This window comes from Daldinia caldariorum, assembly GCF_022478825.1.
Source record: "Daldinia caldariorum strain CBS 122874 unplaced genomic scaffold F4812scaffold_4, whole genome shotgun sequence".
Classification (NCBI taxonomy): Eukaryota; Fungi; Ascomycota; class Sordariomycetes; order Xylariales; family Hypoxylaceae; genus Daldinia; species Daldinia caldariorum.
In genome coordinates, this window is record NW_025953040.1 from 1,149,606 (window position 1) to 1,177,027 (window position 27,422).

At 47.0% G+C, this 27,422-nt stretch overlaps 8 protein-coding genes across 8 annotated transcripts; 6 read left to right on the top strand and 2 right to left on the bottom strand.

Moving 5' to 3' along the window:
• Nucleotides 1–1,668: 1,668 nt before the first annotated feature.
• On the top strand, nucleotides 1,669–4,941 carry F4812DRAFT_421062 (MFS general substrate transporter). Its single transcript, XM_047933512.1, has 5 exons — nucleotides 1,669–1,986; nucleotides 2,063–2,775; nucleotides 2,861–3,124; nucleotides 3,186–3,586; nucleotides 3,681–4,941. The coding sequence occupies exons 2-5, from the start codon at nucleotides 2,402–2,404 to the stop codon at nucleotides 4,520–4,522; spliced, it is 1,881 nt and encodes a 626-aa protein (XP_047792276.1). The 5' UTR covers nucleotides 1,669–1,986; nucleotides 2,063–2,401; the 3' UTR covers nucleotides 4,523–4,941.
• A 2,243-nt stretch (nucleotides 4,942–7,184) lies between these two features.
• F4812DRAFT_457358 (uncharacterized protein) lies at nucleotides 7,185–8,837 on the top strand (the record flags this gene model as incomplete). Its single annotated transcript, XM_047937155.1, has 2 exons — nucleotides 7,185–7,351; nucleotides 7,610–8,837. The coding sequence occupies 2 exons, from the start codon at nucleotides 7,185–7,187 to the stop codon at nucleotides 8,835–8,837; spliced, it is 1,395 nt and encodes a 464-aa protein (XP_047792277.1).
• Nucleotides 8,838–8,930: 93 nt separating this feature from the next.
• F4812DRAFT_421070 (uncharacterized protein) lies at nucleotides 8,931–13,010 on the bottom strand. Its single transcript, XM_047933513.1, has 4 exons — nucleotides 12,257–13,010; nucleotides 10,002–12,174; nucleotides 9,764–9,903; nucleotides 8,931–9,697 (listed from the first exon to the last, which is right to left on the bottom strand). Exons 1-4 carry the CDS (start codon nucleotides 12,353–12,355, stop codon nucleotides 9,236–9,238), a joined length of 2,874 nt encoding a protein of 957 aa, XP_047792278.1. The 5' UTR covers nucleotides 12,356–13,010; the 3' UTR covers nucleotides 8,931–9,235.
• A 223-nt stretch (nucleotides 13,011–13,233) lies between these two features.
• F4812DRAFT_421072 (uncharacterized protein) lies at nucleotides 13,234–16,013 on the top strand. Its single transcript, XM_047933514.1, has 2 exons — nucleotides 13,234–14,997; nucleotides 15,082–16,013. The coding sequence occupies exons 1-2, from the start codon at nucleotides 13,656–13,658 to the stop codon at nucleotides 15,738–15,740; spliced, it is 2,001 nt and encodes a 666-aa protein (XP_047792279.1). The 5' UTR covers nucleotides 13,234–13,655; the 3' UTR covers nucleotides 15,741–16,013.
• Nucleotides 16,014–16,759: 746 nt separating this feature from the next.
• Nucleotides 16,760–18,160, top strand: F4812DRAFT_457361 (Zip-domain-containing protein; the record flags this gene model as incomplete). The annotated part of the gene is made up of 4 exons (XM_047937156.1): nucleotides 16,760–16,900; nucleotides 16,956–17,560; nucleotides 17,614–17,732; nucleotides 17,793–18,160. The coding sequence occupies 4 exons, from the start codon at nucleotides 16,760–16,762 to the stop codon at nucleotides 18,158–18,160; spliced, it is 1,233 nt and encodes a 410-aa protein (XP_047792280.1).
• Nucleotides 18,161–20,410: 2,250 nt separating this feature from the next.
• F4812DRAFT_308505 (uncharacterized protein) lies at nucleotides 20,411–22,551 on the top strand. The gene has a single exon (XM_047931299.1). It carries the CDS (start codon nucleotides 20,748–20,750, stop codon nucleotides 22,215–22,217), a length of 1,470 nt encoding a protein of 489 aa, XP_047792281.1. The 5' UTR covers nucleotides 20,411–20,747; the 3' UTR covers nucleotides 22,218–22,551.
• Nucleotides 22,552–24,497: 1,946 nt separating this feature from the next.
• Nucleotides 24,498–26,316, bottom strand: F4812DRAFT_308532 (short-chain specific acyl-CoA dehydrogenase). The gene is made up of 2 exons (XM_047931300.1): nucleotides 25,864–26,316; nucleotides 24,498–25,795 (listed from the first exon to the last, which is right to left on the bottom strand). Exons 1-2 carry the CDS (start codon nucleotides 25,980–25,982, stop codon nucleotides 24,622–24,624), a joined length of 1,293 nt encoding a protein of 430 aa, XP_047792282.1. The 5' UTR covers nucleotides 25,983–26,316; the 3' UTR covers nucleotides 24,498–24,621.
• Nucleotides 26,317–26,651: 335 nt separating this feature from the next.
• F4812DRAFT_457364 (ribosomal protein S12) lies at nucleotides 26,652–27,372 on the top strand (the record flags this gene model as incomplete). Its single annotated transcript, XM_047937157.1, has 3 exons — nucleotides 26,652–26,795; nucleotides 26,923–27,216; nucleotides 27,295–27,372. The coding sequence occupies 3 exons, from the start codon at nucleotides 26,652–26,654 to the stop codon at nucleotides 27,370–27,372; spliced, it is 516 nt and encodes a 171-aa protein (XP_047792283.1).
• Nucleotides 27,373–27,422: the final 50 nt, after the last annotated feature.

Genomic DNA, 27,422 nt, shown 5'->3' on the forward strand with positions numbered 1-27,422 from the left:
AACTAATGATGGACAAAGCTCAACTAGGACTTAACTAAGTAACCAAAAGTGCCTCGAAGTGCCTCGAAGTGCCTCTGTTCCACATGAGACGAGAAGCCTCGAAGCTGGATGCAAGCATTGATTGGCAAGCAGGTGCAAGGACGATGATGCTGATGCGGGAATTTCGGGACCGAGAGGGGCACGGGGGCACGGGAGCACGGACAATGAAGAGAAAAAAAAAAAAAAGACAACAGAAGATGTCGAGAGCGGGCTCGTGTAGCAAGCAGTCTTTAGCTGCTGTGTTGCTTCTGGAAATTAACAGATGAGACGGGGATTAGAGATGGAGAGAAGTAGAGAAGGAGGGTAGATAAGACAAGACCATCCCATTCAACCCCATCTAGACTTCCTTGACGAGAAAGGAGAGAGAGGAGGGGGGGTAAGAGGGACGATATGCAGGTCTAATCAAAGGACTTTAAAATTGTGACCTTATTTAATGTAGCCTTGTTTTTATGTAGGAGATGAAAACTAGGAAGTAAGGATGAGAAGTGGGAAATTGTGCGCTGTATCTCCAGTTGTACAGATAATGGGGTGTAAGATAAATGATGTAGATGAAATAGTATATAAGGTATAAGGACCCGAATGTGTTCGCTCAAATTTGTTTAAAAACCAGCGTTAAAAAAAGGGCGGATCTAGAATTTCACTGCCCATTCGACCCAAAGCGCAACTATTACAGGTATGTTACAGATATGGTAGTTATAGAGAGGTATTGTATGTGTAGGTAAAACCAAGACGAACCAAGATAGCCCAAGATAGACCATGAGGATTCAAAGACGATTTCAGGCTATGAGGTATGTAAGTAAGCCCGGGGTTTATGTTTATGGGCTATTCTTGGGACTTCTTTTGAAGGTATTTTGGATGAACGATCATATGTCTAGGAGCAGTAAGATCGACTTTTGCCTTCGATGGTTGTTGAGGATATCATATGGTAAGACGAAGGAAACAATCGAGAAAAAAAAAGAACCTGTTTCGCACCCTTCAACCCCAATCAATCCCTGGGCACACATAGTTCATTCATTCAACCCCTCTAACTTACCTTAAAATCTGTTACCTAGGTTAGGTACCTAGGTACAATACTAACCCCCAAAATACCTGATACCTAACCTTGCGTACTTAACCAACAGCGGGAAACGCAGTGGACAATGCCGCCTTTACAGGGTTCGGCTCGCAACTACACTAAGCCATGACGCTGTAGTACTTCGTAAACCGTAATCTCGTACCTGTTAAGCACCGATTCACCGACGAAGCTAGAAAGAGCTTTGCCAATCTGGCCAATCCAGCCTGTTAAAGAAAACTTTTCAATTTTCCTATTAGGTGCGATAGATAATTTGATAGGACAGAAAAGAGGATAAGATGAACCTGTTTGTCAAAAGCTGCTGTTTGCACATTGCAGTTCCTTGTTACTAGTGGTATTAGCGCTCGGCGTTGAATCATCATTTTCGGGACCGAGGAGCTTGCCTTTGACCATACCTAAAATTATGCCAGCCTTTAGCCAAGTACATTAGGTACCTCCGGTACGTACCTAATGTACGGAATATAGTATTGTACATATAGATCTTAATGTAAATTGTGTCATCGGGTGTGTACATCATGTATGCTTAGCTTGACATTTGTGCTATGGTGTCATGGTAACACAAAACTACTATTATCCACGGACAAAATCAACTCATCACCTAACTCGGTCCTTTATGTCTTTAAAGTTCCGCCCGAGAAAGCATAAATTTAGGTACTAGGTATAATAACTTTGTATCACGTGCTACCTACCCTTATACCCTTCCGTTTTATTCGAGTTTCCAACCCAAATTGATTTAAAGATGGTCGGTTATCTCAGCAACGAATCGCTCCCGAGCTGCGTTCCTGCGTGTCCGGCTCGGTGCTCCCCAACGCTCTCCCACGCCCCGGGCATAAGTAGGTAGACAGGAATATTCAATGGCGTACGAGAAGCGAACTGTCCGTTTTCGTGTATTTTCCAACGTGTCTACCACATGGCTGTCTTATGTTGTCCGCTCTAACGGAGGATACCTAGGTAATAAATAACAATAAGTCCATGGCATGGACTAGGACGCCACGAGGCTTGTCATTCATCAGGTAAATCAATAGTACTGAAAGTATATACGTAAACACATGGACACGCGCACACATATATATACCTAACCTACATATACATACCTGCGTATCCCTAGATTCTAGGTTTGCCAAACTTTGTCTTGTCTTGGGGCCAATTAAAAAAAAGGTAGGACGACGGCATCTACTTGGATTCTCCCGGCTCGATTCTCGTCCTTCCTCACCTCATATCCCATCTGTCCCCTCTTCATCCTTATCCTTGAACTCGTTTCACGTATACCTATCTCCTCGGAAATTTCCTATGGCCGAATTGTCACGGAAGACGTCCGAGGAAAAAGGTGGCCCTTCGACGGCAGCCATACCCGACGATACAGACAAGACCAACGATGTAGAAAAGACAGCCGACGCGAAGCCAGCGCGGCCGGAACTTGTCGACGATGCTGAAGAGAATTTCAAGCCGAAAACTTTCAAGTTCTGGTCCGTTATGTTCAGTATATACATCGCTCTGTTCTTAGTCGCTCTCGACCGGACCATCATCGGCACAGCGATCCCAGCAATAACACAAGATTTCAACAGTCTGGGGGATATCGGTTGGTACGGCTCAGCCTATCAGTTAACCACGGCTGCGTCTCAGCTGGTATTTGGTAGAGTTTATAAGTTTTACGATATCAAAAGGTAGGTTAGGTACCTCCTATAAGTTTACAAAATCCCCTTTTTGGAAAGCCACGCGTGTGGAAATTGCTAACTTTTGGTCAACAAGGGTCTTCCTATTTGTCGTTGCGATTTTCGAGATCGGTTCTGTCATATGTGGCGCGGCTCCAAATTCGATTGCCTTCATCCTTGGCCGTGCCATAGCCGGTTTTGGGGCCGCGGGTATCTTCACCGGGGTCTCGGTCATCATGCTTCCACTGGTACCTCTCCGAAAGCGACCCATGTTTCAAGGAGTCATGGGGACTATTTTCGGCATCAGTTCTGTCTTGGGTCCTCTTATAGGCGGTGCTTTCACAGACCGCGTTACCTGGAGGTGCGTAATTTCCCTTTTTGCGCTTTTCTAAAGGGGAATAAACTAATATTGCCGTCCCTAGATGGTGCTTTTATATCAATCTTCCCGTCGGGGGCGTTGCGGCGTTATGCCTTCTAGCTGTAAAAATTCCGACAAGACCAACAGAGCCAGCAAAGCTTTGGGAACACTTTACTCGACTAGACCCTTTGGGGACGCTCTTCTTTGTTCCAAGTATCGTCTGCCTCTTGCTCGCGCTTCAATGGGGTGGATCAACGTACGAATGGGGTAGTTGGCGCATCATCCTTCTACTGGTTATTTTCGGCGTTTTATTTCTCGCTTTTATGGCAGTTCAGGTGTTGATGCCCAATACAGCGACCGTTCCCGTCAGAGTAATTGGGCGACGTAGCATTGCCGCCGCGGCTATGTTCATGTTCGCCGTCGCTGCGTCAATGATGATGAGCGTTTACTATCTGCCGCTATGGTGTAAGTTATTCTCAATGATATTACCTAGCCCTTTTGCCTACATATACCTGCCCTGTGTTCTCCTATCGAAATGAACACTAACGCGAGAATATAGTCCAAACTATACAGGGCGTGAGTGCCGTACAGTCCGGTATCGATACGATACCCCTCGTCCTAAGTCTGGTCGTATCCAGTATAATATCTGGTATCTTCACACAGAAAGTGGGATATTATGTTCCCTCGATGTTAGCCTGTCCCATGATAATGGCTGTGGGACAAGGCTTGATGAGCACCTTCAGGGTCAATGAAGATTCTCCCCACTATATTGGATACCAGATCATCGTCGGTTTCGGTCTTGGTTTTGGCATGCAAACGGCCGGCCTTTCTGCACAGGCCGTGCTTCCCAAACCCGATATTCCCACCGGCATCGCCCTCATGTTCTTCTGCCAGCAGTTAGGCGGAGCCATTTTCGTATCTGTCGGCCAAAACCTTTTAACCAGTTACATCGTCGGACATGTGGCCAATATCCCGGGGCTCGATCCCAAGTCAATCCCTAGCTCAGGCGCCACAGACATCGTCAACAAGGTCCCACCTGAGTATCGGTCTCAGATAAAGGAGCTTTACAACAAAGCCATCTCGAGGATATTCATATGCGGTATGGGCGTAGCACTGGTCGCCTTGGTAGCAGCGCTTTTCATGGAGTGGAAAAATATCAAGAAGACCGGGCCTGGGGGTCCACCGGGAGCAAGGCCGTCGGAACCGAAGGAGAACGACTCGACTTCTGCTGAAGAGGAACAGCAAAAATCCCCTACGCAGGATGTAATATCGAGTACGCCGAGACTTTCGATTAGATTAAGCGGAGATAAACGAAGTTCTGTTGATTCAGTTCATCAACCGCAAGGATCACCCGATACGAAGACCGTTCCGGAGACGCAAGTCGCCCCTTTGAAAGACTAAGCAAGCCCCTGATAATAAAAATAAACAGAGTGCTATAACCGAAACTGTTATAGGAATAAACTTAGATTTCCAGAAATACTAAGTTAACTAATATATCGGTTGTTCTTGTCATAGATAAACACCTACCTAACCTAAGGTCAGGGTTAGATTTGGATACGAATATGTAAATAATTTGAGGGCAATTCTGACAGAGTATATATTGCCTTAGCCTCGATAGAATTACCTTTAATAGTAATTAATAAGATGAGTATCTATTATATTACGGAAAACCCTAATAAAGTTGAAAATATATATGTAGCAAACGCCACGTCTGATGTTGTAAGCTTATTTTGCTTCATGCGGTAGCATTTTCTTATCCTTCGTTATAAAGGTATTACTGTGCAGTTGTACGTGGATAAAGTGGATTAGGTGGATAACACGTCCGCAGGTATCCCGGGCACATTAGGTAATTCAGGTACCTAGGTACTTACCTAAGTAAGAGGTAATCTATTAATGATCTATTAATGAATTAGCTCTATCTAAAAATAGACGACTTATTGTTCACGCTTAGTCAAAAGCCCCCCAAGTATTGGCGCAGTCCTGACAGTATAACACCGACATCTGGAACTCAGCTTTTACCAATTATCTATGCTGTCACTTTACATAACAGAAAAGATCAACGCTCACTGATAAATCGGTGGACACTACTATACGCACCGGGCTCTATTTTCTCTCATCGTTTTACCTAAGGTACCTAGTCAGAAGTAATACCAACGTTGTTTTTCAGCTTAATACGTATTAGTCGACATCATGGTCGAAAGCTCCGAGATTTCGTCTCTTTTTTTCTCCGCCGATTCCGTATTGGTCAGTTCCAATACGAGAATTTCTTATCCCAGCTCCTATATCTTTTCACAGTTAGTTTACGTAGGCGTAGACAAGGGAGAGAGATCTATTTGGGTCCGCCACTCCAGACGTCAATAGTACTGCTCTGGAGCGGGCTGTGATAGCATCCACATAAGACCATTGTTTAGTATACATAGTAGTGTATGAGAGTGGCGTGTTCAGATCACCCACAGCTAGTTCTGATTCTTTTAAAATAGAAGTTTCTGATGGAACCTTGCTGCTTGATCTCGATGCAAGTTTCAGCTACTAATCGCCAGGTCTTCACATGAATCGTCCGATTAAATATTCCTTTGCTACCCTAAGCCTACCCAAACCACCTGAATTTGGGATGGACGAGCCAGCATTTCCATGGCTGTTGGAGCTCATACTATCCTCTCCATTATTTCTAGAATGCATTAAATAAAGCCGTCGAGGAAGCCCCTGTATTCACATGAAGCCTGGTACTTTCTTTAAAGAGTATCTTTAACGTTAGGTATATGGCGTATGCACCTTTCCAACCTGGCCGAACTAAACAACCTATTGGCGTCATCATACTATTCATTGGATTAGAGTCTATGATTAGAGAGAAGTGAATAGGGAATAAATGAAGAAACATCACTATTACACTATTATAGGTCGAAATTTGCTCACTCAGAAATCGGATCTAGCTATCCGGGTTTGTTCTCACTAACTAGGTACCTACCTACCTACCTACCTAACCTAACCTAGGTATGCTATGTTTTCCTCGCTAGTTTGCTAGTTGTAGCAGATATAACCTTACGTAAGGGATTAATCCGGATGGTAATATTCAGATGAAATACGCAAGTATTAATATGTATGTCTAGGTAGAAGTTATCGTTGCAGATTCAACTATCATTGGATATCAAATACAAGTATGAGTAGTAACTCACATGTCTATTGGGTTACTGAAAACTATCGCACGGGCTTACTACGGGGCCAGCATACGTTCTACCTGTCACAGGGTGCCAAGATGCCCTCCAGCCCCAGCCGCTATACTAACCCGCACCTCATGCAGCTTCTTTGCCGGTTGCTTGGTAAGGCTGGAGATAAAAATGGAACGGCTGCATCAATCCCGCCAGATCATACCCCGATATACTTAGTCAGGATGGGACACCCCCTTATGTTACCTTACAATTCCGAGTAACTAGGTGAACTAGCCGAGTTTAGTATTTCGCTGCAAACGCCCTTCATGTCATTTTGTTTCTTCTTCTTGCAGAAGTCTCTATTTCTTATCCCAGAGGGGAAGTACCAGCCAGGAGATTTGGTTCGGGCAAACTAAAGAAAAGGTTTATTATTTATCTTATACAATACGGAGACGGGGTTAGGCGGTCCCCAAAACAAAAGGGAGGCGTACGATCGGCGCACAGGGTCGGGTATGAATGGGGATAGCTCGGTACTTTTTTGCCCTGCGCCCTCGGGATGGAATAGGTGATGGGCATCATCAGACTTACAGAACGTGTATGAAATTCCAGGTTCTCGCAAGTGAGATTGGCTATTCGCAGGAAATAAGGGGGAAAGCTTAGAAAATGCGGTAATACGTATAATAAGTACATCGTATTAAATGCTACGTCCCTTTCGCCTCCTCGTTCGTCTATATGCACGGTATCAGATTAGCAAATTCGAGAACTTGCTTAGGATCATTGGTACCCAAGATTGTCACCCTCCAAATCTAAAGCAAAACAGACAAGGAGCATCATACAACTGCATGCCTACCTACCTATCTAACCTACATAGTGACTATAATCCATATTATTCGATCTACTATAAAGAATCATTGACGATGGCACACACGAGGATGCCCCTATGGGAATCAAGCCCTACCCCTTCAGGCGACGATATGATTGACCCGGTGCTGGCGCTGCCGTTAGAGAGTACGCTGACAACCACAACGACAGTTAAGCGTAAGAGGGCAAGCAAGCCTAAAGTCCGAACGGGATGTATCACTTGGTCAGTCTATCTACGTTCAGTCGAACTCTCGATCTTCTACTAACTCCTTTCTTATAGCAAGTAAGTCTGCTTGGTATATATATATTCCAAGAAGAACTAACATGGATCCCTTCTTTGCCTACCTTACCTACACGTCCTTCCGACCCTAACGTTATCTCCGTTGTATTTATTGTCCATACCTACGTACCGTACCCTATCTCCCATCACTCTTACGAAGGGCTTTTAGGTACCAAGCTAATCGCCTTGCTCTAAACGTAGGATACGGCGAGTAAAATGCGACGAGACCAAGCCCGCGTGCACGCGGTGCACAAGCACGGGACGTAAATGTGACGGGTACGAGGGGATGCCGCCTCCACGGCCGAAGAAGCCCGCAGCAGCAGCATCATTACCACCATCCTCATCGTCGGCATCCCCGGACCCGCAGCAGCTAATATCAGCCACCGCTCCGTTTCCCTCGCCTGCCGTCTTTGGCGGTGCTGACGGGTATCTGGCGAGGCGGCAGGACCTCGCGCGGAACAGCTTCGCGGCAGCGTGCCGGGGGAACTCGGCGCTGCAGGTCCTGCGGCCGCTGGCGGCCGACATCCAGGGCACGGAGGAGGAGCGGGCGTACTTCCACCGGTTCCGGCGGGCGGCGGAGGCCGGGCTGGCGCTGCACGCGTCGAGGTTGGGGACGTCGTTCTGGCGGCGTCTGGTGCCGCAGGTAGGGCGCTCGGACGCGGCGATCCGGCACGCGCTGATCGCGCTGGGGGCCGCGTACGAGAGCATGCAGTGGCAGCAGAGCCAACAAGAACGACATAACCAGACCCAGAACCAGAGCTACCAAACAACCACAACCACAACAACGATGAAGCTGCAACAACGAGTACCGAGGACGTCGCCTTCTCCCAGAGGCGGAAGCCCGGCGGCCGAGCAACCGTACATCTCGACGCCGCCGCCCGAGGACAATTACCAGTGCGGGGACCAGTTGGAGCTATTCATGATCCGGCAGTACAACCTGTCGATATACCATCTGCAGCGACACGTGCAGCCGGGGTCGCCCCCCGAGAGTGTCGAGACGACGCTGATATGCTGTCTGATCTTCGTGTGCATCGAGACGTCCCGCGGCAGCGAGGCCGCGGCGCTCGCGCACGTTGCTAACGGCCTACAGATTATCAGGGCTTTACCGGCGGATTCGGAACTTATGTACCTTTCGTCGAACCGTGGTGGAGGTCACAGCGAAAGTAGTAGCAGCAGCAGTAATCAGGGGTATAGCAGTAGTCGTGAAGCAAGTGGTTTCCCGCCGCGAATATCACGCTCCGACTGGCGGCAACTTCTCGACTTTTTCCTCTCCCTCGAGCCTCGTGCTGCCATACATTATTATACCAGCAGCCAACCGGCCAGCCCGTCATATCCGCCTGCTGCTGCATGGGAAAATACGCCGGAATGGTATGGCGAGATGATATCGCAGTGGGACGTCGAGGGGACGGAAGGAGAGATGAGACATTAAATACTTGAATAATAATGTAAATGACAATACAGTTAAATGATAAGATCCGCAAAGATGACAGAACCATAACTACCACTTACTGTGTATGCGAGTAGCTAAGTAGTAGAAAAGATATTCTAAGTAACGGTTGAATATTCATGAGTGACGACCTCGGGGTCCTAGTCAGTGATACATTCACAAGGAGTTCGTATTCAGACAAGAAACTAACGAAGCTAGATATCTGGTAAGACCATCACAAATGACGTGGTATAAATACCAAGGAAGTTGAGCAATATCCATCCAAACTCATAAACTCCTTATCCTACTCGATCCACGCTCAAAGGGTATCTTGCCAACCGAGAAAAACTAAACGCGTCCACAAAAGTCCTCATAGCCCTGAAGAATTCACAAATCCTGCTTCATAATCGACCCTTCACGATTTCTTTCTTAAAGATCCGAACGCCAAATACGTCGTAGAATGAGAAAGGTTCAACAAGTTCGAGCTTGACTCTTAGTAGTGGGTCATCATCGTCGTACTCGTCGCTGTCACTTGTAGCACCCCATTCTACTGGTGCGACTGGAAAGAGCCCGCTATTACTATAGTTTTGATTAGAACTCGAAGCCTGTTTCTTGTCTTTTTCTTTTTTCGAGTCCGCTCTTGACTTCCTAGGAACTCCCGGTTTCCGGACAATTCTGACAGCGCGTTCGTCGTCACCCAGCGCAAGCCACTCGAGCTTTAGTTCAGGATGGAAAGACAGAGCGTCAACTATGAAGCGACGTGTCTCACGCATGACAGAAAGGCATGTGTCTTCTGTCCTAAAAGAAATAAGCTGTAGCGCACGGAGATTGGCAAGGCCAGCGATACGCTGGATTAAAGTATGCTATGTGTTGTTAGCCACAATAATATCGAGGTACTTTATTTGTAATAGTAAAAGGGGGATCCTTACAATTGCGCGCATTCCCATTATCACGGCTAGTTCTTCAAGCACCTTGCCACGCCTGCAGATATGTTGTATGGTTTTTTCGTCCACATCCCATGAGCTGTCAGCTTGGTTCTTGATCATAAGACGCCTGAGAGAATGCATGTCTACGAAATAGGGTTAGCAAATTTTAATGAGAGCCGGCGATCAGTTCGAGATATGATTAGCCAATAAAAAGGGGATGGTGTTTCTAGGTGGTACGTACGCTTTTTAAGAACAAAATGTCGGATTTGTTCAATGGTTGTGCCAGGGTTTGGCGCAAAGCTTTCCGGCTTATACTTCGGCGACCGCTGAAGCAAGAATACCTCCCTAACGCAGTCAAGCTGCGAAATGAGATGTAGAAACTGCAAACTGACATCGTCTGTAAAGACCTTTTGTAGGGGAAGTGGCTTTAAGCTATTCTCTTTCGCCATCATTGCCCAAAATTTCTTTTGCTCACCCACGTTAAGCAGAGTAATTCGCTTCAACGAATGTAGATCTATAGCCTTTCCTAATACCGAAGCTTTGATTGGGATAAGATGGATACTGAGAGAGTGGAGTCCGATGCCTCTTGTATCACGTACATACGTATTCGCGTTACTAAGAAGTGTATCCTTTTCTTTCGTGATTACATCGGTTGGGACTGCGTTGTCGTGAGGTGCCTCTTCTACGTTACGATCGGTACCCTCCGAGTGCTCTCGTTCTTTATCAGGGCGGTTATCGCCTGTGGCAATAACACCTGTATGTATCCCCTTATAAAGCTTGTTAGTATGTTCCCTTCGTTCGCTCCCTATATCTTCCATGCCACTCGTATTGAGCTCTGGGGTGGTGCTGTTCAGTTCTATTGAATTAGGGGTAAATATGCTCACTTCTGTTGGGTTGTATGGTCCATTTTGCGAGCATATATCGGTTGAAGTTATTTCAATAATCCGCTGAAACTCGGTTGTCAATTGCTCTTCAGGTATTTCGATGTCGATATCATCCGGATTCGCCTCGTATGACGAATCCTTTGGTATTGATGAATGCGGCTTTCGCTCAAAAGTAAGTGGCTCATACTCATCTGACTTTTCCATGTCGGGCCCTAGTTCATGAGTTCTGGGCAATGAGTGTAGCCTATCATCGGTGGGCAGGTCTTTGGACGAAGTTTTAGGCCTTGATTTGGATTCCTCCGAATTCACATATGTCCTCGCCGCTTTCGCAATTGCGTCTAAAGCATCCTGTTGCTCAATAGACGTAAATCCGCTCGTACCGTTGACATGCGCTACCATGCGCTCAAAAACTCTGTTAACATTTTCTATGAAATGTTGCCCGTGGTCTGTAACCGGTTGTTCTTCAGAATCCCCCTTCTTCGTCTCTTCCTTTTTGTCTTCTTTCTTGTCTTCGATGGACAAGCGAGAGATTTTAGTGCGAGGTGACTCTATCTCAAATATACGGCCTAGCACCAGTTCCTGGATTCTACGTTCTTCTTGTGCTTGAAACGCCTTTGCGGGTCCATTATCATCGTAAGTAGCAGACAGGGATATGGGCATGACCTGAAATTCGTCGTCTTCGGATTCATCGAGTTCTACGTCCGTGCAAGGTTTCCTTGCTTGCATAGCAAGACTATCCGAAAAAGACAGTTTCATCTTTCGTAGGGTCGATGAAGAATTACGCACACAAACTTGAATCTCCTTTACCACATCAAGGCTGTCCATATCAAGGACGCTCAAGCTTTCAAGATTTTTAAAGCCTTCAATAGTCGGCGGCTCCTTAGTGATCGACGATTTCTTTGGGGGCTTATTCTTCAAAGAGGATTTGAGGCTTGGAAAAGACATTGGGACTGGAGGGGGTCCATAAGCCGTTGCCGGATCGAAGAGCGTACTGGTCGAGTTGGCCCATTGCGTGACCGGAGTAGTTACAGCATCATACTCAGATTGCTGTACATTAGAGTTTGGAAGGGGTGGCGGGATCTGATATATGGAGGTGCCAGCCTGTAGGCGCAAGTGAAGATGTCTCAGCGACTTGATGTTATGCAGCGCTTTATAGACCTGTCTGCTAAGCTCAACTCTAATGTTCCATCGAAAAGTATCAAGCGATTCAGCCTTCCGTAGGGTGAGGAGCAACAAGGTGTTCATAAACTTTCCACAGCTTACCGAAGCGAGGTAAGGCTTATAGGCAAGCTCAGCTCTATCGCCAATACTAAGCGTATCGAGGGAGAGCTCCCTTAGGTGCTTCGCATAGTTGTATTCGCTTGCGACAAAGGTTTCTAGGCCACCGGCGAGGCCATCAATAGGGGAATCGAAATATGGGTCATCCTCGTCGGGAAAGACGATGTGGAAGTTACGATATAGTTGGGCGGCGGCAAGGTCGCGGAAACGCTTACAGACTAGCGAAAGGCAAATCCAATCGGATTGGAAGCACTGATAGTAAAACTGTTAGCGACGAGAGCTTCATGGGTAAAGGGGATGTTGTGGTTATCCGCGACTATAGATTAAAACATACTTGACTACATATTTCCTTCAATATCTCATCTGGTAAAGCCAGAATATGGGATGTCTTGGGAGCTACTTCTGAAGTAGAAATATCGGTGCTGAGTGCCATGATGGCTACTTCGTGAGTTGACTCGCTATATTTTGACTGTATTATTTTGTTTTTGGACTGGGATAATACTTCATCTACCTAGTGTAAATGACAGGTAGAAAAGCGTCTCGATTCGCCAACGTCCCGGTGTCGGTATTAAGCCCTACTCAACTTCTGCCGACTCAACAATATGCTAGAGGGCCAAATTGGTTGCTATACTGACTCCTGAGGCACAATAACCGAACGACCTCAAGAACTCATAAAACCATCTAATAAAAGTTCTTCAGATTTAACAGTTGTAATCCGGAATAAGCGATTGTCTAAAAGTTATTCTAGGTATGTAATATGCGAACTTGAGGGCCTTTGAAGCGCGGGTATGCGAAGGGAAGATAGAGGGGCAAAGACAATATGTACCTAGGTACCTAATATAATGCAAAGGATGTGGAGAATTGGGTGCACGTGTGTGTCAATGTGCACCATCAGAAGGAAGGTATGACAGGCCGAGCAGGGTGCCACCAATCATTTACTGAATTATTCTGATGAGGATGGCTTATTGATATCAGTGTTTTCTAGTCATCCGCTGGTCACAGTAGATCATTACTGTGCAATGCATACCATCCGATCCTACATCTGGTATTGGAAGGAGTTGAACATCGAAACTCATAAATCGTATAGGTAGCTGGAAAGAAGGTACCTAATACGGAGTGTACCCAGCTTCAACTTTTGATCTTGATAAGTAACTGCCAACTAGTATAGAATAGGATTAGCCTTGTGACATTAAGCTGGCTGTTTCGTTTTAGGTTCCGGAGGTCTGTGTTAGTGTGGTAAGGGTTGTGTGCATATTTAGCAACGAGGGGGGCCCGAAGGATCGTCGCTCCCCGCTCGCAGGGCTGTGTTTAGCTTTTAGTTTCGCTGTTTTGCTGCTGTAGTGCTGTTAGAGGTACCTAAGGTACTGCGCCCCGATTATCATCAATTAAACCTTTTAAAGTTCTACCAACCAGCCAGGCTGCCAGGTCTCTTCCCAAGGTGGTATCATGACTTTCGCTATGTAAGATATTCTTGTGCGGATTTTATTTATCCTTTTTTTCTACTTTCTTTTTCTACCTAGTTGAAACTCTTACCATCTCTTATAATCATCTTATTTATGTTCAATCTTTTGTGCTAGCTGAGATCTGTATTACCCTTTCATTTGACATTGATACATCTTGCTTGCTGGCTTGGTTGATTGTGTATCCCGTCCTGACGCAAACTTCCTGTTTAAATTGACCATATAAGAACCATTGGAGAATAATATATACGATATATACTAGCTGCTATCAATATGGCCGACGTCGAAGAAGCCAAGTTTAATACTCTTGCGGATCGGATTGCAGCTTTGAACGGTCAAAAGAACTTCACTGCTCCCTCACCTTCTGCGAAGCGACCTCCTCCCCCACCACCTCCGGGTGCCAACAGGTCCCCGAATCCGAATCCGAATCCGAATGGGAATGGGAATGGGAATGGCATCACCCGCTCGCAAACTACGCAAAGCCCTAACTTACCTCCGCGACCGCAAAAACAAAGCCTACCTCCTAGTCTGCCACGACGAGCAAATACGACAGAAGCGGCAGCGGCAGCGGCGGAAATTCTTGCCCTGTCTAGGCGCGATGCGCCACCACCACTTCCGAATCGCACCTCTACGCAGCCGTCACCAGCCCTTCCTACTCGTAGACCTTCTGCGCAACCATTGAATAGCAGAAGAGGCTCCAACTCCTCCGAGATATCCCATGTCTCAACCATATCGAACTTATCATTAAATCCCATTTCCTCTCGTACTAGTACCACCTCAACAGAAACACAGCCTGCGCGACGTGTTCTCGCTCCGACACTAGACCAAGCCAAGCTACCACCTCTCCCGCCATCGAGAAAAGAAAGAGAGGCACAAGCAGCCAAAGCAGCCGCAGAGAGAGAAACAACCGAAGTTATCAAAGCGCCACTTCTATCAACCCGTTCTGCCCCAGTGGTACCTCAAGCGGGTTCGCGACCTGGTTTAGCACCCAGATTACCGTCTAGGCCCACCAATTCACAAGTTGATGAAAATCCCTCGATAGCACCGCGTCGTCTTCCACCCCCACCCGCAGCATTTGTGCGTCCAACGACATTCGAATCCTCCCGAAAGCCCAGCGCGCCTGGCCCAAGACCCAGCAGCGACGCCCCGCCGCCAGTTCCACTAAGCTCGCGACCGACATTTTCTCAAATTGAATCAGTTGCCGTACGTACGAGCACTGACTGCCTACTCTGCCGAGATTTCTCAGCTCCGGATAGCGTAGCCGCGCAATATCCCGCCCACTCGCTTCCTAGGCATGACCCAATTGGCTATCTAGCAAACGTCCTGTGCGGTCCATTCTCATCAGCTACTGACAAAGCGAGGGCTATCTTCACGTGGTGTCATCATAATATCGCTTATAACGTAGAGGAATTCTTCGGGAAATGTATCAAGGGTAGGAGCGTAGACGAAACCATCTTTTATGGTAAGGCCGTTTGTCAGGGCTATGCGGAAGTTTACCAAGCCATTGCCCAACGCGCCGGGTTGCAATGCATTGTTGTAGTTGGCCATGGAAAGGGCTATGGTTATAAACCTCTCGCTAAAGGCGAGCGCCCTCCTCCTAAAGATGCCACGGGCCGTAAGTGTTTCCCTTATGAGACTGTCACCTCAAGGCCTCGATACACAAGATTCTGAGCAACATAACTGACGGTTGGTTATATAGATGCTTGGAATGCCGTCTGTATAGACAACGGAGAATGGAAACTCCTCGATGCATGCTGGGGCGCAGGCTCTGTTGGTGAGGGGAAGTATACTAAGCATTTCACGCCTTATATGTTTACCCTGAGTAACGACCTCTTCGGGCTTTCGCATTACCCTTCAGATGACCGATATTTCTTCCGAAATGATGGCCGCGTTCCTTCATGGGAAGAGTATTACATCGGGCCGCTGAATGGCGAGCCGGCTCAGGTTTTCGGCAATTTGAGCGAGGAAGGCATCTCCAAATTCAACTTCAGCCCCATGGAAAAGCACATCCCCGTCTACAGTGGCGAGGTGGTGCGGTTCCAATTTTCCAAGATTTGCGAGCATTGGGACCCCATGCGGCATGGCAAGGGTAAGAGTTATCTACTCTTGATGAAGATTCAAGGATTAGACGGTAGGAAGGAAGATCTAGTACCGTTAGAAACGGACGGGTTCTGGTGGTGGGTAGATATCCCGGCAAGGGATTTGGGTGCTCCGGGCCAGACTATCTTCTTATACGCGTTGACGGCGCTCAACCAAAAGGACGCGAGAGGCGTTACGAAAGAAGAGTATTACAGGACGAAAACCAGCGGTTGCTATAGCATGAATTGGGCGGTTTTTCTGAAATGGGAACTAGTATAGTCATAGACCATAGGCATTTGGCCGGATTTGGTTGAGATGTAACAACGACGCTAAAGAGCGGCAACTATACCCAGCAATAATACAAAGATTGTTAGATTAGCCACTCTAATAACCGCTAGTATATTTGGCTGTTTCATTATATATAATCTTCTCTAATGAACGGCAGTAGGTACCAAGTATATTCAAGAATCACCCGCAATCCCCCGAACCAAGATTAAATCGAGTCCGGCGGACATTACATAGGAAATTGAGTCAATGTTGTTATTATTCTTTGTTTCTAATCCTGCTAAAACACAGGTATCAAGAAGCACGATGAGTTAAGACAGGTATTTGAGTTATATTGCTATAATTAGAATTAACATCCCGAAATCGATGAAAATTCTGAGGTTACTTTCTATATTATGTCGTGAAACCAAATACAAACACATTATACATTATAATAAACAACATTATCTGCAGCTGTAAACCACCTTACATTACCTAATGAGGTAGGTTAGGTACCTAAAATACGTAGGCCGGTAACTTGGGGGCCGTCCCGGTCCACTTTGGGGTTCATACAGTGGGGTCCACACGGAGAAGAAGCGGCGTCTATTTACCGCATATCGGATTTCCGTTAGAGAGGGTACCTGTAATCTTAGGTCTAGGTACGCTTGCTAATGTAACCATAAAAAGAACAGAGCAAATATTTTAAGCGTCTTATGTGATACAAATCATAGGAAATATTAAGCGAAGTACCTAAACGTTAAAAATGGAATATTAGAATTTATTCACAAATTATGAAAAAAGCCGAACTCGGCTCACTACCTAAGTAGGTAAGAGCACAGCAAAAGCTCGGAGATCCGTTGGTCGTTCAATGATTTTCGTTTCTTGGCATATTAAAATCTCACAAGCTTTGAAGATAAGCTCCCTTCCATCCACAAAGCACCAGGTATTGTGCTTCAATTTTCCAACCCCCAAGGATTATACGCCTTCTTATGGCTTATTGCATCCAATTAAGCCCTCCATAACCAGAATCTGCTATGGGAATAACACGTCTAAGTTACCGGAGCATATTGTTCCTTTGGGGACTTGCTTTCGCATCCGGTGTCGCAGCTAGCCTCGGCTCCGAGAACGCGTCGCGTGCCTCGCTGAGCTTAGACGGGTTGGAAGAAAAGCTCCAGGTTGGGTTTTCCTCTACAAGCTACAGTTCAACATCATGCTGACGAAACACTTTAGACCTGCTCAGTTGTGCAAGAGCTCAATGCCGAGAAGCTCGCAGGAGCTTCCGAAACCTCGACCTTAAGCTCCCAGATATTCGCCGTCTTGTTCCCGGGTAGCCCCGCCGTGAATGCACTCTTAGCAACCCTTTACATCTCAGGCCCGCCCAACTTCCTATTGGCACTATGTCCGCCAAATATCGATCCCTCGTCGCTGTCGGTAATGGTGGCTTTTGCTGTGGGAGGTCTGCTAGGAGATACACTTTTCCATTTACTACCTGAGATCTTCCTCGGGGAAGATAGTCCTGAGCATGTTCGGTTTGTTCTTGTCGAGCCTAACCGTAACCTCTTATTGGGTGTTGCTATCATGGTTGGCTTCATGACTTTCGTAGCGATGGACAAGGGATTGCGAATAGCCACGGGCGGGGAAGGACATGAGCATAACCACGGAAGCCATTCCCATGATTCGCCAGCACAAGACAAGGCCATTTCATCCTCTGTGGATGTCTCGAATGCAGAACTTACAAAGCGGAAGAAAAGTAATAAGAAGGATGAAAAGGCCAAACAGGAAAGCGAAAAAGATATCAACCCTAGCGTTAGGCTAGGTGGCTATCTCAACTTGATGTAAGTTTTGACCTAGCCGGACCGATGCCCTCCAAATTACTCATTGCATATAGTGCCGATTTCACACATAATATTACCGACGGTCTAGCAATGTCAGCATCATTCTACGCTTCGCCTACAATTGGCGCTACTACGACGGTAGCCGTATTTTTCCATGAAATTCCTCACGAAGGTGGGTAATTCTCATTCCGGAATATCTTACTCGTAACGAATGTTGACCTCTTTGATCTAGTTGGTGACTTTGCTCTGCTCGTACAATCCGGGTTCTCAAAACGTGCTGCGATGGGCGCACAATTCGTCACGGCCTTGGGGGCTCTCCTAGGAACGCTGATCGGCATTGCGGTTCAGGAATTCGGTGGTAGCAGCGCGGATGGTAATGGTATTCGCATGACTGAGGGCATCTGGGGAACTAGCCTGACATATGGTGACCTGCTGCTGCCTTTCACCGCCGGAACGTTCCTTTATGTGGGTACAGTCGCGGTAATTCCAGAGTTGCTGGAAACTGGTTCCAATAAAGCCCTGGAGCTCCGGAAGATGATTGTGCAGTTCGCCGCCATCGCGTTAGGCGCCGGTATCATGCTTTATATCTCATGGGACTAATCTTGGATTTTAACGGCATATAGACCACGTAAAGAATAGAATAAGATCCGGAAGTTGAGTGTATAAATCGACAGATTTATAGAACACATCCGCTTACTATGAGCATCGTAAGTGAGAAAGGGAAAGATTACTATACTATGGCTCATGTTCGTCGGTAAAAGGGAGCCCGATTCATCATGTTTAAGGAGTGTAGCACTCGCTTTCTCGGTTCCTTTTACAATAGCTGTTACCAATTACCTTACCTAATAAATCCAAGCGCTACCAACTTCACGAAACGAAAGGAATCCATCGTCAGACATTTCTTGTGGTTTACGGTAACCCGTTGCAAGCCGTCGTCGCGCGGTGGAGTCGGGAGGCATATTATTAGTAAAAGAATCCACCCGGGATGTCGACAAGATCTAGCATTGCAACCTGTTCCTGCATCTGTGAGTAGCATTTTGACATGTGCGCAAGTAGTTCTGCGCTTCGAGATTTTCCGTCGTTTGCTTTATCAGATCATTCCCACGTTGTTCCACGAACATCCGGAAGATCGAGAGATCAGAGAGAGTGTGTGAGTGTGTGAGTGTGTTTCATCGGCGTGGATAGGTAGGTATGTACCTATTGCCCGAGGCGAAGGAGTAATTATCCGCCCTGAGATCGACAAAAAAAAAACCTATATACCGGGCAGAGAGCTTTGACATGGACGGGGAAAGTAGGTATACATAGTACAGGGCTGGGCTGATTGATAAAGGGCAACCGACTTCGGAGACGGCATTACTTATTAAGTTCATGTTATGTATAAACTTTAAAGGCAGGGATAACAAACATAACTAATGCATGCCATAAATGGTAGTTCTATCTTCGTGCTGCTTAATAATCGTTGGTTAACAAACTTTTACAAATAGCAATACGATCCTCGAATCACGCCTTTATTTACTACCAACGACATCATATATACAAGTATTGCATCATGTGTTTTATTTTACGCCGTCCGAGGGAAAGCGATCCCATCCAAGGCGCAACTGATCAAGGGTAGGTATAGCAAGTTAAAAAAAAAAAAAAAGCAACAGGTACTCCTTTCATTCTCAACGGAACACACCTATGCACAGGTTAAATTTAAGAGGTATATACCTACATCTACCTAACCTAAGTATCAAGAAAATCATGCTTCATTCATGACTCTTCGATCTTAGATAAGTCGACAAGTATAGCTGTCCCGATTTAGTAATTGACACGTCCCAGGGCTCAATGCGATAGGTCGAGGGCCTCGCTTCAACTCAACTTACAACATGTCAAATTTCTAAGCTTGTCGAAGGGCGCGTGTACAATAATAATGGGCCTAAACCTAGGTGGGTATCACTATTATATCCTATTATATCCAGGTCTCAGCCCTCCGAAGCTGAAGCGGTCAGAAATTCATGGCCAAGGGTTTAGGACTTGGAAGTAGTAGCGGAGGTCGTCCCCGGGAGAGGCGTCAATCCCCGGGGGGGGAGCGTCAACGACTATGACTCCTCCGCGCAAGGGGTCGTCACAATTCCCGGGTCTCATCCATATGCAAATGCCGAGAACGGTTCCTCTACGAGCCGCATGGCACCAAAGGAGGTAGACCTCTCTAAGTACCTAAGTAGGCCACTTGTAAAAGCTACTTGTAGGCCACATGTAGGTCACAAGTACGGCAAGCTTCTACGCTTGTACTAGTGCTCGAGCCCATGCCAATGCCCACTATTAGGAGTATGATAGCGTGCTCGAAGGGCGCAAACTCTCGAGGAGTCGAACGCCATCTTTGCTCCACTCAGCTGATACCCTCCTTTGGAGGTAAAGCTTCGAGGTCGTCAAGCGTACGACCCATGAGAATTTTTAGAAGGATGAATATACCCAATACCATTCCGTCCCGGTCGACCCCCCCTCAGACTTCAGACCCCAGACCCAAATGAAAGCGAACAGAATGCAAGCCAAGTTGACAGATTAATTGCGCTCTTGCAATGGCGCGATAACCCCTGCCTTGGGCAGATCCGCTCCCTTGTCAGGCCACCAGGGTGTCTCCATCCAGCGAAAGACATGAAGGGCGGAACGATCTAACACCCTCTACGTCAGAACGGAGGAGCTCTCTAATACGCATTCAAGTGTTTCTCTATATTTAATTTCTATTTTTCGATCTGAAGATGACTCAAGAACCACCATTGAGCTTAAAGCTAAGCAATATTTTGCATTCCTTGCTTGTTTGGTACACGACTATCTATATAAGTCATTTGGTTTCCATCACAGCCTTCTATAACTTTGGGTCTTGTTAGTATTAATATCACAACGTCGTACCGTCATCACCAATACAACCTATAATTGACTCTTCGAATACTACAGTTCAACGGCGACTCACAAACAATCTTATTGTTATTATCACTCTGCTGCCTAGTTTAACAATACCTTTGCACACAAGGCAAGGCTCGCAATAAACCATTATATTTATGTCCGTTTGATTTTCTATAAAGAAGCCTTTTGAACCATTCTTATAAGGACTAGCCAGACCCAGGACAAGCACCTTTTATATCACGAAAGTATAAATTTAGTATCGTGGACTCTCACCCTTCTAAGGACGAAGGCCAACTTCAAAATGGCATCTGCCTCATCTGCGGAACATAGCAGGATGCTAGGCGGATACGCTTCGAAGTCCAACATAGGTATTCATATCAAGAACCATTATCGCTCTCGAGTTTACACTACCGGCTCGGAAGTTTCAGGGGAAGTTATTATCACACCTCAAACTAGTACACGATTCGACATACTCCAGATAGTCCTGCTTGGGACCAGTAAAACTTGTACTGATGCGGTTAATATCCCCCAAACGACAGCTCATACTTTCTTAAAACTCGCAATGCCCATCCCGGAATCCTCATATCCGATCCCCCGCGTATTTGAGGCAGGCTTGACATACACGATACCCTTTACCTTCGTCATTCCCAGCACACTCACGCTCAATGCCTGCAGCCATCACGTTGCCAACAACTCTGTTCAGGAGCATCACACACGATTGCCGCCTACTATGGGTTCCTGGGAGAAGGACGACTTTGCGCCGCAAATGAGCCGTGTCCAGTACGCAATCAAGGCACGAGTGTACACGGACGACGGAACGGACGGATCGAACACGAAAATTATGGAAGCTACGGAGGAAATCAAAGTTTTGCCCACAACACCGGAAGACGCTCCATTGAGTATTACCAAGCAGGACGATTTATATGTGATGTCCAAGAGTAAGACACTGCGGAGGAGTATAATATCGCCTAAAACTGGAAAATTAACTATCACGGCTGCACAACCTAGTGCAGCGATGTTGATCCCTGACGGGAAGACTATTACTTCAACTATAGTGCCCCTTCACCTGGAATTCGAACCAATCCCCATCGATACCCGACCGCCAAGGGTAACTGGCATAACATCTAAGGTCACGGCAGTCACGTATTTTAGTGCTGGCGGCATGAGCCACTACCCTAACCTCAAAAACGGGTATCGATCATTTGGTTCTGATAGTCGCGGCTCGTATTCGAACACAGTATCTATTACCACAGGTCCTTTCGGAGAAGTTAAATGGAGTCACCATCTTAGAGCACAAAGCCGACGAAGCTCTGGATATGGAAGCGATAGCCCCTCGTCTGATACGGATCTCCCTTCTACACCCACCTCTAAAAAGGCGACGAGCAATCTCTCATCTCCGATCTTCCACTCAGCCCAACTACAAGTCCCGATCCAGCTGCCGGTGCAGAAGAGAACGTTCGTGCCTACTTTCCACTCGTGCATAACGTCGCGCGTCTATGTCCTGTGGTTAACGATCACTGTTGGTTCCGGCGGGAACAGCGCAAATCTGACGCTAGGCGTGCCTCTGCAGATAGGTGTCAGCGGTGCAAACTTACACCCAGCTGACGCCGCACTTCCACCAAGTTTTGAAGAAACGGAAGAAGCGGATATAGAAGAGTACCTACGTCCACGCGTCATGAGGATCCCTACTGTCGATTTCCACCATAACGAAGCTCCACCAGGTTATGCAGATATGCATTACAATGGACAAAGGACGGTGGCCGCACACTGAAAGCCATCGCTCGATAGCATTGATCAATTTATTCATTGATTATTTCGCTTTTCGCTCGAAGCAAATATTATACCTATGGGACCGAGCATTACAATTGTCGCGTAGCGATTTACTAGGAGCGGATGGTTTGGCAAACATGGCGTTTGGGATCCAGGGGGTTCAGGGGCTAATGAAATTGGAACGACAAAATTCGGTACGGGAAAAAAAGACTACGGCAGGGTTGGTATTCAACATCTATTTACGGATCTAAGATATTTTCAACTATTCATATTGAGTAATGATACTGTTTATATTTTATTAGTCTATACATGAATGTTACAGTGATCTACATACCATTCTTATCCGCACACTCCACTACAACCTCACCAAAACACACCAACTTAACAAGACGATTATAAGACCAAATTAAATCGTAAAAACATGAAACCGATTAGAATATAGAATTGCATGTTTATATTTAGTAATTTTAGTTTATCACGTTGTTTCAGATTGTTTTGTAAATTCAACACAATGCACCTAACCTACTCTCCACCAAAAGATTATATATTTGTTAGAGAAGATGCTTTCCTCAACATATGCTTAATCTTGTGGAATAAACATTACTTTAATTGGATACATATTACTACTTCTATATAAGACGTGCAAAGCCGTATATAAAATGGTAAGTTTCAAACTTTTACGATTTATTCTGATATCGTAATCACTTTGTAAAGTTGGTATGTTTTGATGAGGCTATAGTGGGATATGCGAATAAGACTGGGAGCTTATTGTACATCATCATTTTGTCTCCGGTAACAGGAACGTCGACATGAAAAAATTTTGTGCAGCAGCAACCCCTGCACCCTACGCCCTACGTGTCTTGACATTACAGACGACGGAGACTGTCAGCTATCTCGATGTCATTTAGCTTGGCACTTTGATATCCCCATCATATCTCCGGGCAGGCTACTAGCAATCCTATCTCCACCACGGCCCCATATACGAGCCACGGGATGTTGGAGTTCTTTACTCCATGGAGATACGATGACCGAAGTCGGCAGGTACACTCTAGTCAACTCCTATACAAGTTAGAATAACTAAGGGAGTTAGGTAAGACTCTTTCTTCGTCGGAACTAGTGACATCTTGCTTCTATACACTATACCCACTTACACTACCTTACCTTAGAGTGTTATTACAGATATGATCGTATAATAGAAACGCAAATACCTAAGCCTCCACGCTTAAACATACTATATAGAGTTAGAAAGGGCTGGGGGGTAATAGCCGCTTGATAGTGGGAGAAAACGCCTTACGGGGCACTCCTTGGACACGGTAGTGGTAAGCTGCCTGACGATAACTGTATAAAGGAGATCGATTGGAAGCCGAAAAAGCCAAGCGCTGATATCAGGAATAATCAAGAAATGACTATCGGTATATGACCATGATGTTATTTGTAGTCTTAGCTTCATAAGAGGTCCCTAATTTGTTGTTTCCGACGTAAATTCTTCAAGTACCATGGTCAGACTGACTGATGTACGAGCGTGTAGTGTCCAGAAACTTCTCTGGGATGACATGAAAAAAGGGGGCTAGGTAAAGCTGAAGGAAGCACATAGTGCTGCGTTCATGGACATTGCTCTTAAGACAACACATCAATATTATCTCTTATGATTAGATGCCTATGCGATGTTTAAGTCACTGTCGAAATTAAACCCGAAGATACAGCAACCAAGAGCTTACAGTCTAGTGACGAGCTATTCTTCGAGTCAAAAAGCCCGCTGATCCCTAATAACAAGGTACCAGGTAAGTATAACAACTTAGGAGTGGACTCTGACCAATTTTTCCGTGCCTGATCGTGAGCAAGCTCATGATATAAGAAGCGAAACGGAAACATATTTCTTGGTACATACCTCAATATTGGACTTGCTGTACTGGATCTTAAGTAACACTAGGTAGCTAAATTCATAGTAGGATGTTTACAGTTATCATGTCGCACTTCAAATATCACAGGTGATTCAAGGTTTGAACACAAATATATCATAATGCAATATCTGTCTTTGGTATTGATTCACAGTAGATTATTGTACTACTCTATATACCTAGGTAGGCATGTATATACGTATCTCAAAGGCAATATCTATCCTCAGTTCAGAATGCTATCGCTCAGCTCGACGCCGTAGGAATGCCCGGGACACGTAGGAGTATGTACAATCAACGTCTAGTCCCTAAGCACCGCTAAGAATACGCCCTATAATTCCGAATGTAGGTCTAAAGGCACCCGCTCTATCTTCTGTTAGTATCTTTTTTGGGATTTACCTACGTAGTATATTCTTTCTGTAGCAGCTTAGCGATTGTGTTAAGTCTGATTTCCAAGGTTAGTATTGCGCTTACATCGTAAATGCAAGGTAGAAAACGGAGAACGTTGACTTACTGGATGTTGCTGGTTCCCTCGTAGATAGCACCGATCTTGCTATCCCTCCAGTACTTCTCGGCAAGGCCCTCCCGGACGAAACCCATGCCGCCCATCCACTCAACAGCCAGACCGCTCACGCGCCCCGCGACTTGAGAGGCGTACAACTTCGCCATGGCCGCGTCGCGCACAAAGTCCTCGCCAGCCTCCTTCTTCCGCGCGGCGTTGTATACGAGGGCGCGCGCGGCCGCGATCTCGGTGTACGACTGGGCGATCTGGTGCTGCATGCCCTGGAACTCGCCGACCAGCCTGCCGAACTGCTTGCGGTCGTTCCACACGTACTTGACGGCGTTCTCCCACGCGCCCAGCGCCAGCCCCGTCATCTGCGCGGCGATGCCGATGCGGCCCTCGTTCAGCAGGCCGATGGCGTACTTGTAGCCCTGACCCTTCTCGCCCAGCAGGTTCTCCTTGGGGACCTCGACGTCGTCCAAGTTGATGGCGCACGTGCTGCTCGCCTTGATGCCCAGCTTCTTCTCCTTCTTGGCGATGGAGAAGCCCTTGGCGTCCTTCTCGACGATGAACGCCGTGATGCCCCGATGCGCCTTGCTCGGGTCCAGGTTCGCGAACACGATGAAGAAGTTGGCCTCCATCGAGTTCGTGATCCACATCTTGCTGCCCGAGATGCGGTACCCGTCCGCGGTCTCCGTCGCCCGGGTGGCGAGCGCGAAGGCGTCGGACCCCGACACGGGCTCGCTCAGACAGAAGCTGCCGACGGTGTTGGTGGCTAGCGCCGGGAGGAAGCGCTTCTTGATGTTGTTGCTGCCCCACTTGAGAATGGCCGTGTTGACCAGCGTGTTGTGGACGTCGACCATAACGCTGACGCTCGGGTCGACACGTGCCAACTCCTCGATACCTACGATCGCGGCGGTGAAGTTCATGCCGGCGCCGCCGAACTCCTCGGGGATTTCAATGCCCATCAGCCCTTGCTCGAAGAGCTGCTCGACCAGCTCGGGATCCATGTTCTCGGCCTCGTCCATGTCGCGGACCTTCGGCAATATTACCTCGTTAGCGAACTTTGAGACCATCTCCTGCATCGCCGCCTCAGTCTCGGACAGGTGCGTTATGGGTGTTGGCGGGATGTCTGTAATGTCTACCATCCGGCGGGCCGTGGCGGAGAGGGGCCGTATTATTCTGCAAACCAAAATATATTAATATAATTGACTCGTAGCGAACAAGAAATATTGATTGAAGAAACTTACTGCCGCGCATCGAACTTCGGCATCGATCTGCTGCAGCATCGCGGCGACAAGGAGGCCCTGGGAGTTACACCAGAACCCCGCCGTAAAGCCGGCCGAAGTAATCTTGCGATCGACGACATGGTGGGAGGCGGCAGCTCGTACGCAGTTCGCAGCACGATGAATACGGTGTAACAAGTTCAGGAGTACAAATTACGGGAGGGGATGTTTTGAAGGGAGTTCAAACGATTGTATTGTATTGTATGTGTTTAACGTAGGTAGGTAAATAGATAAGAAAATAAAATAATACAGAAAAAAGACGAAGAAGAGTCCCCCTTCCTTCTACTGCTCATATTTCCACCTTCCCCGGATTCGACCACTGCTGAGCGGGTGCCTTCTGCCGAGGGTAGCCACGGCTGACGTCGATTAGCTGGAAGCGTTGTGTACCGATGTACAAGACGTTAGGTAGCGAATTAGCGAATCAAACATGAGAAATGCAACCGTCCGGGTGGTGTTACCCGCCCACGGTTTAGTGAACATAGCGCTTCAGACATGTGAATCTAGATCTAGGTACGTACCCCACCTTATGTAATCCCATCCACATAGAAGCTAGGACCACACCCATCCATATGGGAGACCAGGGAGCTAAAACAACTCGCCAGGCCGATGTCACCTGACAATGAATTTTCCAAAACCGCTCCCATCAACTGAGAGAAGCTTCTCTTGGCGGCAGCCGAATCGTTGTATTTGATCAACTGTTGGAGTTAGACAACCGCGGCCGACTTGGACTTACACCCCTATATATCCCCAACATGGCCGCGCCGATATTCAGAACCCTCTGGCCGTCGCTAGTGAGACGGCCCGCTGCGATACCGACGGCCTTTCCCAAATTACCAACCGTGCGGTCGTTCTCCTCGACGCCGTCCGCAAATGCGACCTTGAACCAAGTTTTGCGAGTACGTTTTTGATCCGGCTTCCTCCTCTGTTTTTAGAATCAATTAAATGCTCTTTTTTTCTTTTTTTTTGTCTCTCGTCTGTCCGGATTGGTGGTGACTGACCGGGAGAAACCCAAAAAATAAACAGGGTTGCCGGAAGCCCCAGCGCGCACGCCACGCCGTCTCCCCAGCTCTATCCGACACGCACTGCCCGCAGCAGAAAGGCGTCTGTCTCAAAGTCGGTATCACGCGGCCCAAAAAGCCCAACTCTGGCGAGCGAAAAACCGCCCGTGTGCGTCTGTCCAGCGGCCGTATGATCACGGCCTACATCCCCGGCGAGGGCCACAACATCCAGCAGCACTCCGTCGTCTTGGTCCGAGGCGGCCGAAGTCAGGATTGTCCCGGTGTGCGCTATCATTTGGTTCGGGGAGCTTTAGATTTGGTAAGCTAGCAAGCATATGAGATCTGAGATCTGATTTTAAGCTGGTTTACTTCTGCTAACCTTTTTTTCAACCTCCAGGCCGGTGTCTCTAATCGCAAGTCCAGCCGAAGTAAATATGGAACGAAGAAGCCGAAGAAGGCGTCTGTCGGCTCGTAGAGAAATATATAGAAACCCTTATACAATGGCACATGGGATATGATATGGGC

What these genes read in the sequence shown, in the direction of transcription:
- F4812DRAFT_308532 (XM_047931300.1), bottom strand. Translation starts at nt 25,982, where the DNA reads ATGTCGTCGATCGCAAGATTACTTCGGCCGGCTTTACGGCGGGGTTCT. An exon ending in CCGAAGTTCGATGCGCGGCA is followed by an intron (nt 25,796 to 25,863) that starts GTAAGTTTCTTC and finishes TTTGGTTTGCAG; the next exon opens with AATAATACGGCCCCTCTCCG.
- F4812DRAFT_421072 (XM_047933514.1), top strand. Translation starts at nt 13,656, where the DNA reads ATGGCCGACGTCGAAGAAGCCAAGTTTAATACTCTTGCGGATCGGATT. An exon ending in TCCTAAAGATGCCACGGGCC is followed by an intron (nt 14,998 to 15,081) that starts GTAAGTGTTTCC and finishes TTGGTTATATAG; the next exon opens with ATGCTTGGAATGCCGTCTGT.
- F4812DRAFT_421062 (XM_047933512.1), top strand. Translation starts at nt 2,402, where the DNA reads ATGGCCGAATTGTCACGGAAGACGTCCGAGGAAAAAGGTGGCCCTTCG. An exon ending in AAGTTTTACGATATCAAAAG is followed by an intron (nt 2,776 to 2,860) that starts GTAGGTTAGGTA and finishes TTGGTCAACAAG; the next exon opens with GGTCTTCCTATTTGTCGTTG. An exon ending in TTACTATCTGCCGCTATGGT is followed by an intron (nt 3,587 to 3,680) that starts GTAAGTTATTCT and finishes GCGAGAATATAG; the next exon opens with TCCAAACTATACAGGGCGTG.
- F4812DRAFT_308505 (XM_047931299.1), top strand. Translation starts at nt 20,748, where the DNA reads ATGGCATCTGCCTCATCTGCGGAACATAGCAGGATGCTAGGCGGATAC.
- F4812DRAFT_421070 (XM_047933513.1), bottom strand. Translation starts at nt 12,355, where the DNA reads ATGGCACTCAGCACCGATATTTCTACTTCAGAAGTAGCTCCCAAGACA. An exon ending in ACATTTTGTTCTTAAAAAGC is followed by an intron (nt 9,904 to 10,001) that starts GTACGTACCACC and finishes CCTATTTCGTAG; the next exon opens with ACATGCATTCTCTCAGGCGT. An exon ending in TAATGGGAATGCGCGCAATT is followed by an intron (nt 9,698 to 9,763) that starts GTAAGGATCCCC and finishes AACAACACATAG; the next exon opens with CATACTTTAATCCAGCGTAT.